This window comes from Nyctereutes procyonoides, unplaced genomic scaffold (genome assembly GCF_905146905.1).
Source record: "Nyctereutes procyonoides isolate TBG_1078 unplaced genomic scaffold, NYPRO_anot_genome, whole genome shotgun sequence".
Classification (NCBI taxonomy): Eukaryota; Metazoa; Chordata; class Mammalia; order Carnivora; family Canidae; genus Nyctereutes; species Nyctereutes procyonoides.
The window spans coordinates 13,384,562-13,399,355 of NW_026575160.1; the positions used below are offsets into that span (position 1 = coordinate 13,384,562).

At 39.0% G+C, this 14,794-nt stretch overlaps 1 protein-coding gene across 4 annotated transcripts in view; it reads left to right on the forward strand.

The window, feature by feature from the left end:
* SNX10 (sorting nexin 10) overlaps nt 1–14,794 on the forward strand; it is a 73,722-nt gene that overhangs the window by 55,229 nt on the left and 3,699 nt on the right. For all 4 annotated transcript variants that reach the window (XM_055314834.1, XM_055314835.1, XM_055314837.1 and 1 more), the window contains 3 exons: nt 4,280–4,366; nt 8,400–8,500; nt 8,900–8,998. In XM_055314834.1, coding sequence (XP_055170809.1) covers nt 4,280–4,366; nt 8,400–8,500; nt 8,900–8,998 — 287 coding nt within the window. The remainder of the gene's footprint in view (nt 1–4,279; nt 4,367–8,399; nt 8,501–8,899; nt 8,999–14,794) is intronic.

Below are 14,794 nucleotides of genomic sequence, written 5' to 3' on the forward strand. Positions count from 1 at the left end.
AGAGAGAGAGAGAGAGAGGCAGAGACACAGGCAGAGGGAGAAGCAGGCTCCATGCAGGGAGCCAGATGCGGGACTCAATCCCAGGACTCCAGGATCACGCCCTGGGCCAAACGCAGGTGCTAAACCCATGCGCCACCCAGGGATCCCCTGCATTGCTGTTCTTAGAAGACTGTTCCCCATCCCCCCGCCTGGCATAGTTTTAGAATATGTATTCAGCATGCCCTCCCCTATGTAAAGATTAGACTTAATGAGTGATAATAATAGTAGAGTCTGAGAATTCCAACCCACGGAGATGAAGAAAGGACTTTTTTACTGTAATTTGTCATTATGCTGTCCATTCCTTCTACAAATATTATGAGGGGCTTGCTCTGAGCAAGTACTGTGAAATCTTTAGGTCAGTGTTTTACTGAAAAATTACAGTGTTAAAGTGTTTGCTGCTGGGTTCTTAAATTAATAGTTTGTACTTTAAAAAATATATACAGTTGGTTTAGCTTAATTGCTTCTTGCCTGTGTCTGTGGGAAGGTCTCAGTGCTTTGGGTTTATAAGCATTTTCCTTTCTATGTAATAATACTTTACATTCACATAGCACTGAAACATTTTGTTTTTTGTTTTTTGTTTTTAGCAAGGATATGAGCAGGGGTGGTGGGAGAGGCAAAGGAAGAGGGGGAGAGAGAGAGAAACTTAAACAGGTTAAACAGGTTCCACCTCTACCACGGAGCCTGACATGGGCTCGATCTCGTGACCCTGAGACCTGAGCAGAAGTCAAGAGTCTGACACTTAACCAACTGAGCCACCGGGGCACCCCTATATTCACATAGTGCTAAATGAAAAATTTCCTAGCATTTTCACCAGTGTTTTATAATTTGATACTCCTAACAAACAGCTGAGATAAGTTGGAACAAGCATTATTCCCATTTTCCAAATGTGGAAACAGGCTCAGTGAGTAAGTTAATAATTTAGAAAGTGGATAAATAAAAATTTATTCCTAGTCTTGTGACCATAATTACTGCTCTTTCCATGAAAAGGGATATGTTACTCACAGCTTACATGTTAACAGTTGGACAGTAGCAAGCAAATAGGGGAAAAGAGCCCTGATTTTTTTTCAGAACTGTTTGTCATTGCTACCATCATTAATTAATAGTATGTCGAGTGGTTAGGGGGTTTGTGACACTGTAGTAGCTGTGGGTTTTATAGTTTTAGTTCAGAATCTTTTTAAAAAAATTTTTTTTAAAATCATAAGTTTGCGGCACATTGACAAAAGGGTTTCCTTTCTTACCATTTTTTTAAAACTCTGTGTAAAAGCCTACTATTTCAGTAACAGGTACATGGCTTCTGCTGTTAATATAGAACATTCCGCTATTGGAAATTTTTAATTTCCCTTTTGGTAAATTCAAGAACTCCTGCCTCTCCAAGTGGAAAAGTGGAGCTGCCAGCACCCTGTGAGGGCACATGGCTTACATGTGACCTGATGACTAGGTGCCTTCTGGCTTGAAGAGCCAGAAGGGGTAGCACAGAGTAACCTTGGCTGCTGTTACCCGTGTTGTGCCTTGTTCAGTGTGGGCTCCACTGGCTTCTCCATTAGGCATAGTGGTGACCAGGGCCCAATAAAATGTTTGTTTGTTTGTTTATTTATTTATTTATTTATTTATTTATTTATTTATTTATTTATTTTAAGATTTTACTTATTTGAGAGAGAAAGAGCAAACAGGGGGAGGGGCAGAGGGAGGGGGGAAGCAGACTCCCTGTTGAGCAGGGAGCCTGATGTGGGGGCTCATCCTAGGCCCCTGAGATTATGACCTGAGCCAAAGGCAGACACTTAACTGACTGAGCCACCCAGGCGCCTCTGTTTTGACTTCTTTTAAAATCAGAAAAGTAAAATGTACTTTTAGATGACAGTAAAGGTTTTAATATATAATATTGATATATTCATCTTTATGTCAGTATAGTCATAAAGTATGATTTTTTAATATATATATATATATATATTTTTTTTATTTATTTTTTTTTTTTTTGTGGCAGAAAGTACCCAGGTCCAGGAAAGTGAGAAGGCAGCCCTGAGTGTATGTGTGGATGGGGGATTTGGAAAAGTCAATGTCTGCCCTGGACGCCGGTCTTCTCTTCCTAACCTATTTGCCCTCTGTTCATTGATTCATTGATGACCGGTTCATTCCTTCTAAGAATGCTGGGGGTATGTGAAAAATACTCCAGGGAAATGAGTTAAAAACACACACACCCACAGACAGGAGATCAAGGTGAAATGTGCACGGACTCAGGCATCGTGCCTGGGTTTCGTTCCAGTTTCCATCTCTGGGCAGCTTCTCTTATAATTTAATGTGCTTTTGGGAAATAAAGGCCAAAAATGTGTGGAGCATCACTGTATGGTCATCTTGTTTTTATTGTCTGCTAAATGACCTTAAAAATACATAATGAAGAGATTTTAAAGTAAGGCTCGGAAAGATGAACTCCTAATCCCCTTATACTGAGGGGAGGCAGTGAGGCAGAAATCTCAAATTCAAGAACAAAAATTATGTTGCCTTAGAAGGTGACACTTGATAGGTGGCAAGAGGGGATATGAACTATTTTTTTCACCTTAAAAAAAAATCCTCTGTACTGAGTCTCACTTTACAATCTGTGTAACAGAATGGAGGTGCTTTGTCCAGAAAACACCATAATCTCTCTTCTGCTTCTGCTCTAGAGCGTTCCTAGCCTGTCCTTCCGATGTACCAAAACAAAGCAGTAACAAAGGCCTAAAATTTCAGCTTTGATACCCCATTCTTTAGACAAAAGGTTAAAATATTTAAAATTAGATTCAATTAGGGGTGCCTGGCTGGCTCAGTTGGTAAAGCATGCAGCTCTTATTCTTGGAGTTGTGAGTTTAAGCCCATATAGAGTATAGTCATTATTTAAAAATAAAATCTTTAGGGCACCTGGGTGGCTCAGCGGTTGAGCGTCTGCCTCTGGCTCAGGTCGTGACCCCGGGATCCTGGGATCGAGTCCCACGTCAGGCTCCCTGCGTGGAGCCTGCTCCTCCCTCTGCCTGTGTCTCTGCCTCTCTCTCTCTGTGTCTCTCATGAATAAATAAATAAAATCTTTAAAAAAAAATAATAAAATCTTAAAAAAAAAATTCAGGATGCCTGGCCAGTTCAGTCAGTGGAGCATGGAATTTTCGATCTTGGGGTGTTGGGCTTGAGCCCCATGCTGGGTGTAGAGATTACTGAAAGGTAAAATCTTTAGGCATGCCTGGGTGGTTCATTTGGTTTAGTGTCCAACTCTTGATTTCATAGGTCATGACCTCAGGCTCATGGGATTGAGCCCCACTGGGGCTCTGCATTCAGTTGGGAAATTTTCTGTCCCTCTCCCTGTGTTCTTTCCACCACTCACGCTTACTTTCTCTCTCACTCTCTGTCTCAAATAAATAAATAAAATCTTTAAAATAAATGGAATCTTTAAATAAAATAATTCATTTAGCAAATTTATGATCACCAAGTGAGTATAACTTACTTTAAAATTTATTGTGCCAAACATAATAATTGCCTGTTGTACGTGATTTCATATTTTTAAACTAAGCTTATGTAGTAAAGGGCACTTTTTGGGAAGTATTGTGTTTTAAATTTTATTTCCAATTCTTACTATATTTAAAAAGGAACAAGATTATCTACCGTGTATTTTTTTTAACATTGCTAACTTTTTATCTATAACATGAGGTTATGAAGACGAAATGATTCACCAAATGGAAAAATATATTTTAAAAATAGAAAAGTATTGAGTAAAAGGTGTTTATCTTTTTTATTAATAAGTTATTGCTGCTTAATCTCATGAAGCTGGGCTGCATATATGAAGTCATTTTCATCTTCCATTGCTTGCTTCACATGATCTTCACTAGTTTTTTGTATTTTGTTCTAGGGAGTGACTTAGTTTTAATGTAGAGGGATGAAGAAAGTAAGAAATGGCCGCTTTTATGATTTGAGAAAACCCTGAACATACTTTTCATGATTAAAAATGAAAAATCCGTTTTCGAGTATATTTTCTTGTCATTATATAACCTGTAAGACTTTAAGGACACCCAGCTTGGTTTTGCATCATTTTGAAAATTCCATTTGTGGCAGAAGTACTTTTGGACTTCCTGTGGTGCCTGATTCATTAACCTTACTTCTTGTTTTTTTAAGAATGAACGACCACAGCTCATTTCAGTTTTATTTTGGTAGCATCATTTCCCTCTGCTCTTTCCAGACCTCCTTGCGATTCTGAAACATCTCTTTTTTTATGATGCCTTTACAGGAGTTTGTAAGCGTCTGGGTTCGAGATCCTCGGATTCAGAAAGAGGACTTTTGGCATTCTTATATTGACTATGAGATATGTATTCATGTAAGTATGCAGTCAAGAGTCTACAGAGATCATAGTAATTTTTAGGTATATCTCTTAAGGCGCACTGTTATATTAAAAATTGAAATCTGTAAAAATTTTCCTAACTCAAAGAATGGAATTTGAATGATGACAAGTAATGCCTGTATCTCCAACAGGGTAGTCATCTGGCTCCTAAAGCTGGGAAATTACTCCTTTGAGTTCCTTATTGTATCTTTACTAATATTAATATTTTAATGTTTATTGCCTACATGTATGAATATGTGCATACATCTAAAATTCACCATTAAAGAGTATTTATAGTTCATTAATGGTATTTCTTTATGATTTGTTATAGCATATTTCTGTGTAATACATTACCTGATAAATCTTAGGTTTTGAGAGATATAGAGTTCTCTGAAAAACTGATGTGCTGTGGTTTTATATGTAGAATAAGGAAGTAGGAAATGAATACATGCAATTATTTTGTCTTAATCTAGATTCTCAGTAATTAACATAAGTAAATAAATAGAAATGATGTATTTTATTTGGAAATAATACTTTATTATAATCTCTTGGATAATGTTGTGTGGTGTGTGGCCTTCTACGATCATCTTCAACAGCTAACTTGCTAACTTTTTTTGTAGAGAGCCAGGTAGTAAATGTTTTCAGCTTTGTGGGCCATACATTCTCTGTTGAATCTACTCGATTCCGCTCTTGTAGGTGAAAGCAGCCATACACAGTATGTAAATGAGTACATGTAATTGTGTTCCAATAAAACTTTATTTGCAAAGACAACTGGCAGGCTGGATATGGCCCACAGGTTATAGTTTATTGGCCCTGATCATGGAGATGTCAGTTTCCCCATCAGATTTAGTCCAGAATTCTCTTGGGAACATAGAAACAGGCTCAGATTTTATCTGTGACTATATAGTTCAAATGAAGTAAAATTTAGCCACCTTTAGTTTTCCCATTGTAAATAATTAACCTGGTATATTGGACACCCAAGCATCAGCCATAAAACTTTTTTTTCCCTTCCTTTCTTCCCTTTTTTTTCTTCCCAAGTTCCCCAACTTAGAAAATAAAGTAAAAACTCAGAACTGTTTTTTTTGTTTTGTTTTGTTTTGTTTTTGGTGGTGGTGGTGGTGGTTGTTTTGTGTTTGTTTAGAACTACTTTTTATTAATTGTGTTAAAGGTCACTGCCAGGGTATGCCTTGTATTTTTATTTTGTTTTGGTTTTACTCCTAAAGTCACACCAGATATGGATTCTGTGTAGAAAACTATAACATGAGTATGTAAGACTAAGCATTTGAAAATGAAATGAAATTCTCTAGTTACCTTTTTAACTTCCTCTAAAAAATATGTGGATCCTTATCACTCTTTATGGTAGACATGAAATTTAATTATCCTCAGAGAGTAAATGAAAGCATAGATTTTTCTCTGCTACATAAATAGCTTGAGGTGAATTCAGAAATGTCTGTCTCAAGCCAGAAATGATAGGTTCTACAAGTATTATTTGATGGTTTTCTGGCATTCTGCTGAAATGCTAATAAATTGACATTGTATAAATCTTGGCTTGGTAGATAGCAGAAATAAGCAAATAGATTTAGAGGAGCTTAATAAATAAGTGATCTCAGCATATTCTGGTCTGAACTGTCCATACTTGTTTATGATTAGGAATGGGTGGGAGGGCCTGGAGGGCTCTTGTCAGCCTCCCTCAGATGCTATACCCATAGAGCTTTGCAGGTAGAGAAGCTGGTGGTTAACCCTTTTAAATTAACCTCAAGGGAAATGATACCAGGTGACTCTGGCATCTTAGCATTTATTTGGAATTTTAAACTAGTGGACTATATATATTCTCCTGACCTTGTCCTGCAAATGAAGGACTTATGAATGGACCTCTGTCTGGTATAGGTACCAGACAGATCTTCAGTCAACATCCATGACATTGACATCCATAGTAATTCAGAACAGAGAAATGAAAGGGAGTTGAAATTGACTCAGTTGTAGGTGAGGCATCAAGAGTCCCTGCAGTGGCCTGGTCCTCTCTGGGGAGGGAGCACTGAGAAGATATCTGCCCAGGCCTTGTGAGGGCCTTGTTCTGGTGTAAATGGTCTGTCACTTGATCACTTTATAGAGTGAGGCCCTGGTGTGCTTTGAAATCCACACACAGATTGTGCCACAAACTCCATCTGGTGCGTTTTGCTGCCATATTGTCAAAGGTGATGGGGTTTAGACCAGTAGTTACTTTGGGGACAGATGTCTTAACCCCTCTGCCTTTTGAGGCTTTCCGAACTTTATCAAGTTCGGGAGTATCAGGAACCATGCCATACATTTCATAGGAACAGTTTAAGAACTCAGGCACATAATCACTTACATTTGCCAAGGAAAACAAGTGCTGGGTGCTTATTAAGTGGTAGAATGATAATAATCTTGAGAGAATATAAATCTTTGGGGCAAAACAGTTTTTTCATTTGGCAATGTAAAGATTATGAAATAGAATTTTGAAATAAATACAGAGAATAGAGATCTCCTTACAACACCAATAGACAGATATTTGCCAGTCTCTTGTTTATAGAAAGGAGAAAGGAGAAACACTTGTATTTACCAGTCTTGGGTTTACCTGAAGGAGAAGCATTTCTGTTTTGCTTAGGATGGGGATTCCATGGGTCACTTTTTCGAAGTCTACTTTACGGTAGCTGGAAGGACACCCATGTATTATCTATTAATAATATTTATAGATAACATTTGCCAGGTACTTATCTCACTCCTTACAACCACCCTGTGAAATAAGTACGTACTACTTGGTCCCCATTTTACCATTTGGTAAACTGGAGTTGAAGTGATTTGTCCCGTGGCAGAGTGGGACTGGTTTGCAGACTCCCCACGTAGATGTTTGTCCCCATGCACTGACTGCCTCACTCTACCTTGCACGTCTAGTAGAGGAGACTGCTGTTTTAAAAGCAATTTCAGTACACCCCAGTGACCCTCTGCACCTGGGGGTCACAGGACGAAGAGCTCCCCACTGTCTAGACAGGCAGCCCAGCTCTGACTTCCCCCGGGGCTGTGTAGACCCCACCCACAGGGGCCAGTACAGATGCTATGGTGAACACAAACTCTCCTCCACATGATCAGCCCCAGGTACCCTCCGTCCCAAGATATCCTGATCACAGCCACAACCAACCAAGATTACACAGTGGAGAATCCCATCCGGGTGGGCATGCCTACCTTGATCCTCCTGATGGTTCTCAGGGGGCTGCTGCTTCAAGCTCAGTACAGTCAGAGAAGACCCCAAGATGCAGACATGAGATAAACATAAGGGAGAGAAGACCCACCATTCAGCAAGTTAGAACATTGGAAGTAAAATTGATGATACCAATAGGTTCTGGAAGAAAATCGGCGTAAGTTGGGGAAACAGTTTTCTGAGGATGTTCAGAGTATAAACATGGTTTGGGTGCAGGGAAATGTCTGGATTGGTGCTGTAGCAGCTCTTTTGCGATTAAACTATGGTAATATCAGCCCCCCCCCCCCAAAAAAAAGTGATTTCAGGATGCCTGGTGATTTGTGTGATCTGTACCTATGGCCATATCAAGGATATGATGGCTTCTTGCATCATATCAAGGGCTGTAAGAATGTGTTTCTCATTCCCAAAGGTCTTTTGCAGCTACACACACGGATGGATGGATGGTGTTAAAATGAAAGGATGACCCTGAGTTTTTATTGGTCACTTAGACTTCAGGATTTGTTTAATTTTTATGATTCATCTTTGATAGCAGTGCTAATAGGTGAGCAAGAGGCTGCCTCAGGACTCAAGGGAGTTGGTGGGGTCATGCCTCGCCCCAGGATGACACTGCTCATTGATGTCATCCCAGCTGTCTTCAGCAATGTTATATTGGTGGGTTTTGTGCAAGATGGGAGTCTAGCATAAATGCCAATGTATTTTTGGTTTAAAAAAATCCTATTAAAAGTGTATATGGGTGCATATAGTAAGAGATGCAAGAAAAAACTTTTTTTTTTCCTTAAGGAAAGCTTATACGTGTTTTTTTTCTTTAAACAGACCAATAGCATGTGTTTTACAATGAAAACATCCTGTGTGCGAAGAAGATACAGAGAATTTGTATGGCTGAGGCAGAGACTCCAAAGTAATGCACTGCTGGTGTAAGTGATTTAAATAAGTGATATTGAGGAGACTTTATTATTATATTCAATATTTTAAAATTTGTTGTGCAGTAGACGACATAGTACATAGGCTTTTTTTTTTTTGATTGCAGTATATTAGCTTTAGCTAGTTCTGTGGTTACTGCATCTGAATTCAAAATTTACCACTTAAATTTCCTCAACTTGATAAGTACTGGCCATGGAAGGCCTCAGAAATGTTTAAAAATGGGTTTTTCTTTAACTTAATTTTCTCATACCCTTATTATAGAACTATGTGTATGTGACATAAGATACATATACAACTATATGATAGTTACACGATAATTATCACATATAATTTGGTTTCACCAAAGCACCTTGATTTGATGATTAAAAACTTTTTTTTTTCTTTCTCGTAAGACAACTGCCAGAACTTCCATCTAAAAACCTATTTTTCAACATGAATAATCGCCAGCATGTAGATCAGCGGCGTCAGGGTTTGGAGGATTTCCTCAGAAAGTAAGTGCACAGAAACTCTTGTGGCCAGATGGGAGTTGTGAGCAAAGTGCTTTGCAACAGTCAAGTGTCCTATAATTATGTGGGGGAAAATATAACTCTTCTGAAATGCTAATGATAATAATCTAGGGCCTGCTCAGTAGTTCATTTCCTATATTAGAGCTCCATCTTGTGGCTCCCATCATATGGTACACATCCCAGACCACATCTTCCAGAAGGAAAACAATGGCTAATTGTGTCACATAATAAATCTGTGGTCCCTGCAGCTGTAAAGCAGAGCCAAATTACTTGGGGAGTTTAGCTGGCAAAAGGAAAATTTGCCAAGAGGCAAAAGTGCTTTATTAAAAAGGTATTTCTTAAAAATTGTCTTTATTTACATTTTATTTATTATTTATTTATTTATATTTATTTATTTTTTTATTTACAACATTTTAGGATTCACCAAAAAGCAGCTCCGTGATGGGCTGCTAATTAATCGTTTCTGGGCTCTTCTAAAGAAAGGGTTTCACTGTATTCTTTTGGAGAGAATGTTTATAAGGGAGTATTTATTGGTGTTTGAATAATCTTGGTTACTAACCCTGGGCTCTTTGGTGATGGTAGTTACTGCAGTTAAAGTGACTTGAATTTGCATTACTGTAATATAGTTTCTCTTTTTTTCCCCATTCTGGAATGCTAGAATGCCCATCCCGTGAAACAGCACATTGATTTGTACTCAGACACTGAGGCCAGACTCCCTGGGTTCAAATCTTGGCCCTGCTACTTATTAGCCAGGGATGTGGACAAGTCTTTTACCTCCTCTGTGCTTGTGTTTTTCCATCTATAAAACGGGGTTAATAATAGTATGTACTTTGTAAAGTTGTCGAGAGGATTAGGTGAGTTAATGAATGTAAAGCGCTCACAACAGTTCTACATGTAATGTGTGGTATTGGTCGTTATTATTTTAATCCACTTAGACATGAAATTAGCTTTGAGCTAATTTTTCTAAATTCCTATTTTATAGATAAGGAAATAGGCTGAGTCCTATGACTATTAGTGGCAGGGCCTAGTTTCCTAAGCTCCCTCTCTTTTTCCATTGACTTCAGGATCTGAAGTAATCTCCTTTGGAGTTCACTACACAATACCTTAGAGCTAGCCTGAAATAACATACTGCCTTCTCCCCATATGGCCCACTCATAAAGGGTTTGGGTATTAAGTATGCACATGAATATTAATATTTATTTCAATTAGGTTGATATAGTGTCTTTCTTTGGAAGGGGTCATGGAGACATATAGAAACGTGCGAGATTATAAATTGAGGGAGGCCCAGAAAGGAAAAGGAAGCCAGAAGAATAAAAATGACAAGACACCAGAAGAACCTATTAAGTGAGCCAAGTCCTCAGGAGCCATTACGGGGGTATTCTTTTGGGTATCACAGGCATGGAGAACAAAGACCTGGTCAAGTCTTTTCTGCCCATTCCCTTGGGAGACAGCCCTGATTTTAATTGCTGCCTCTATGAGACCCAGGACCCAGGTGGCTGATGGCGTCTCCCTTAAGATGTGGCTTCAGTGGTTCAAGTTTGCCGAGTGGGCTGTCAGTGCAGACGCTGCTCGGGGAGCTGCAGACTGGCGGTCAGCAGTGAGGCCTGGACAGGGACAGGCAAATCCTGTGGTCCCTCTCAGCGCTGGGAAGCTGTTTGTCTTCTGTAGAGGAGTCTCCTGATTGGAGGTCAAAGGACAGCATGTGTCCCTGTATTTATATTGTGAGTTCAGCACAGGGCATGTGTTTCTGACCAGGAATCACTTCACTATTTTGACTATGACCTTTCCTTCCCCAGTTGATCTACCAAATTGATGCCTGAGTGAGTGTGACTTGGCTGCAGAGGAGTTAATGCTCGTGCCTGGTGGTTTTTGCATCCTGTGTCATTTGGCTGCTTGCTGATTGAATGTGATGCAGTCCTCCTAGCAGGGGGTATCCTGGAGCAAGAGCATGGGAAGCTGGGTTCCAGGTCTCCCATGAATCGCAGCTTCTCAATTTTTTCTGGCTCTCCGACCTTGGAAAAAATCACTTAATTCTCATGTGCCCTGGTTTGCTCTAAAGGATGTGATAATGTAGCACAAAACACTGCTTGACCTCATTGGTTGTGTCATTAGGATGATGCATTTTGGAAAGGCCTCTGATAACCTGTTTGTCAAGTGTCACTTTGGGCCAGCCTGGGTACTGGGCAGATGGGACAACAATCCTTCTCCTCTTGAAGCACCCATTCCAGTGGGAAAGTGCTGTGTACCTATCAGGGGATCGCTAGGTTCCTTAAAATTGGATCCGGATTATCATCCAGAAGTCCAGTCATAGAACAGACACCACGTTCTCTTGTGTTGTTATTTGTTCCACCATTAGTATGTGAATATTAGTCTCCAAGCTGATGAGTTTCACATTAAAAATGAAAGCCGGTGCTTCTACATGGTTTGCACCTGAAGGAAGCAAGGAGTGGATGATAACACACGGTTGGATTCAAGCCTGACCTAGGTGTCCTTGACACTGGGGCTCCTCTTGATCCTCCTCACCCTCAGATTCTGATGCAGAGCTCTCCTGTCTCTGTCTGGTTTGTGTAGAAGTAGCAGCCTTCCAGGTCCTGCCCCTGGAATCCCCTCAGCCCAGGCCCACTCTGGGAAACCTTTTCCGCACTGTGTCCTGACCCCAGCTGGACATCCCCTGGGGCCCCGCTGGCTACCCGTTAAGTAAGGCCACTGTCAATAGCCTGCACTTTTAGGAACTTGAGAGGGAAGACACCAGAGCATTAAAATGTGAAATATGCTTGTGTGGTAGATTTTTACTTTATTTTTATTATTATTTTTTATGTTGTAGATTTTTAGCATGTATTTTAATTTTTATTATTTTTAAAAAGATTTTATTCGTTTGACACAGAGCAGGTGCACCAGTAGGGGGAGGGGTAGAGGGAGCAGGAGACGCAGACTACCCCCTGAGCTGGGAGCCTGATGTGGGGCTCCATCCCAGGACCCTGGGATCATGACCTGAGCCGAAGGTGAACACTTAACTGACTGAGCCACCCAGGCGCCCCTGGCATGTATTTTTAAAATCTGTTTTTTATGGAGGTTTTGAAGTTATAAACCAAGAACACTATATATGTTCACACCCTTTGAAACCAAAAGGCTGCTGTCTTTGTGCATATGTGCACATGTAAGTATATATATGTTTTTTCATCTTGAGGTGAAATCATACATCTTTAATAACAAAGTACGTATCCAGGCTAGCCTTTATGAAGGAACTGGGAAGTTGTTTCTTTAACTAGGTGCCAAATAATAATAAGTTGTACCATTTATTGAACACTTGCTCTGTGTTTAGCTTTTTACATGTTTTATCTCAGTTCTTACAATAATATTAGGAATTGGGTGTCATCTCAATTTTATAGACAAGGAAATTATAGGAACGGTGGAGACATCATATGAATTCCAGGAACTGGCAAGTTTATAATTAGTGGAACTCTTAAATGCTGGCTAAATTTGGCCAGTATAATTGTGACATTTTTCAGATATATTCATTTTCTCTCAATCTTGGGTATCATCTCCTTTTTTGGACTCCTCCCCACCCCTCTGGCTAATTATAAATTGTAAGTCACTTCTATTAATAGTCATAGAAAAAGAAAGTTATAGACTAAAATTATAAACTGTTGGTAAGTAACCAACTATAAACATGGCAGTCCTAGTAATTTTTTGTTTGCTTCATACCACGAATGGGAGCCAGCTTTCCTTCTTTATTGAATTAATCTCATTAATATGACTACATGTCCCTTACAGTGTAAACTTCTGTATTAGAATTTTAAATTTCTTAAAAATTTAAGGAATATTAGAGTTTTTACAAAAGGATACCATGGAAAGACTAGTTTTACACACACACACATACACACACACACTTTTTATAAATCTTTGTGTTCAATAGAGGGCACCATAGCACAGATCATGAATGTCTTCAGTGAGGATTTGTAGGTTTTATTTATTTTTTCTCCTGGTAAGAGGTAAACAGGCTGAATTAATTTTTTCCCCTTACATCCCACTGCTAACCTTCCATACTCTATACACATGTGTATATATCATTACATTGGGTTCAGTAGACAGGGCATCCTTAGTTAGGATTAAGTGGTTTTGCATAGCTATATATTGTTCCCAGCTGGACCAGTATATAATACACCTAATAAAATCATGCTGAAGAAAACCAGATTTTCAACTGTGTCCAGTTCAAGGGAAAAACAGGATTTGCTTTGTTTAAAGTTGTTTTGGGGAAAGGAATAACTTTTGACTCATGTTGTAAATATCTTTTCAGAAATTTCTTTAAAATTTCAGAGACCTTTTTTTTTTTTGCTGCTTTTATAAAGGCTTGAAAATTATATACATTTATTTTTATGGAAGCTTATAAAGATGACATTTTATTGACGGTTTTACAAAGTACTCTTTGTATTAAGTTTGAAGTTGATTTTCTGCTATTAGATTTGTTTGTGGAAAATGTGGCACAAATATGACTACAGTAAAAATAGGATTTAATATTATGGTGGCAGTCACAACATTCTCTGAAATACCAGATACTACTTAAAATGAATGAGCTACGCTCAATGAACCAGATGGGAAAATATTTGCAAAATCTGGTACTTTTAATTGCGAAATGAAATACCTGAGAGTAAAAATCATAAATATGTTCAAAATTTCTTTTGCTTATTTAAAACCCATACCCATGCAGCACGGCCACGTAAATTTAGCCAGCCAGGCAGAGGACATTCCAATAACCAAACTGTGCCTAGCAGGTGTCCTGTTTTGTGAGTCCAGGGCCATGTAGTGTTCAGATCCTGCCTCCCTGGGAGCTGGGGTCACATCTCCCACTTCAGAATCCTGAGCTGGGTGTGTGCAGGCTCCCTCTTGCTTTTCACCAGCATGCCCTCCAGATGGCAGTAATAAGCAGAAAAGAAAACACTGGGAAATAATGAGTCTAATGTACAGTAAAATTGGAAATTGAATTATAGCTCAAGAAAAAGGACAGTAGCCTTGAGGTCCCGATCAACCTGGACTCTGATCACTTTTGTTTGCTGCACCCATGTGTTAGGTTACTAGCAAGTTAATAACCGCGCGTGAGCAGTTCAAGGCTCAGTAGAATTGCTTTAGACATGAAATAAAGCTAAAATGAATTTGTGTCCAATATCATTGGCATTAGTGCTCATTACTTTTGTGGTGTAATGCCTCGAACCATCTAAAATCAATTTTAAAGATTACCTATTATTTTATAAAGAAAATAAAACACATTTCCAACAGAAATAAAGCAGTGAGTATAATCCTATGAGCAGTTCCTTGTACCGTGGCTGGCAGGAAGACCACTGACAGGCAGACACAGGAAACTCTGTGCAAACGGCGAGCACAAGTTAATATTAATGGGTCGTTGCCATATAAATCCTCTCTTGAAGTATTTAAAACAAGAGTGGTAAACATTTGTAAATGTAGAAAATAAATCTCAAAAAGTAGTAAAAGGGATTTACTACTTTACTACTTGTACTTGGTAAATTAATCTTCATCATGTGATATGGTCATCTTCTGGGAGAAGCCAGGGCAGAGGACACGGAGGGGAGGGGAAGTACTTAGCTGCTTTGCTTGAGATTTTGCCCTTTTAAAAGGCACAAAGGTTTTACTTTTCCTTTTAGTAGGCCTGTAAAAATATTTTCCCAAGCTACATTGGTAAGCCTGTTGAAGCTAGATTTTTGGTTTTCATGCTCTACGTGTTTAGACTTTTGCCTTCTTGAAGAAAAGGACTCTGTTTTATTTTGG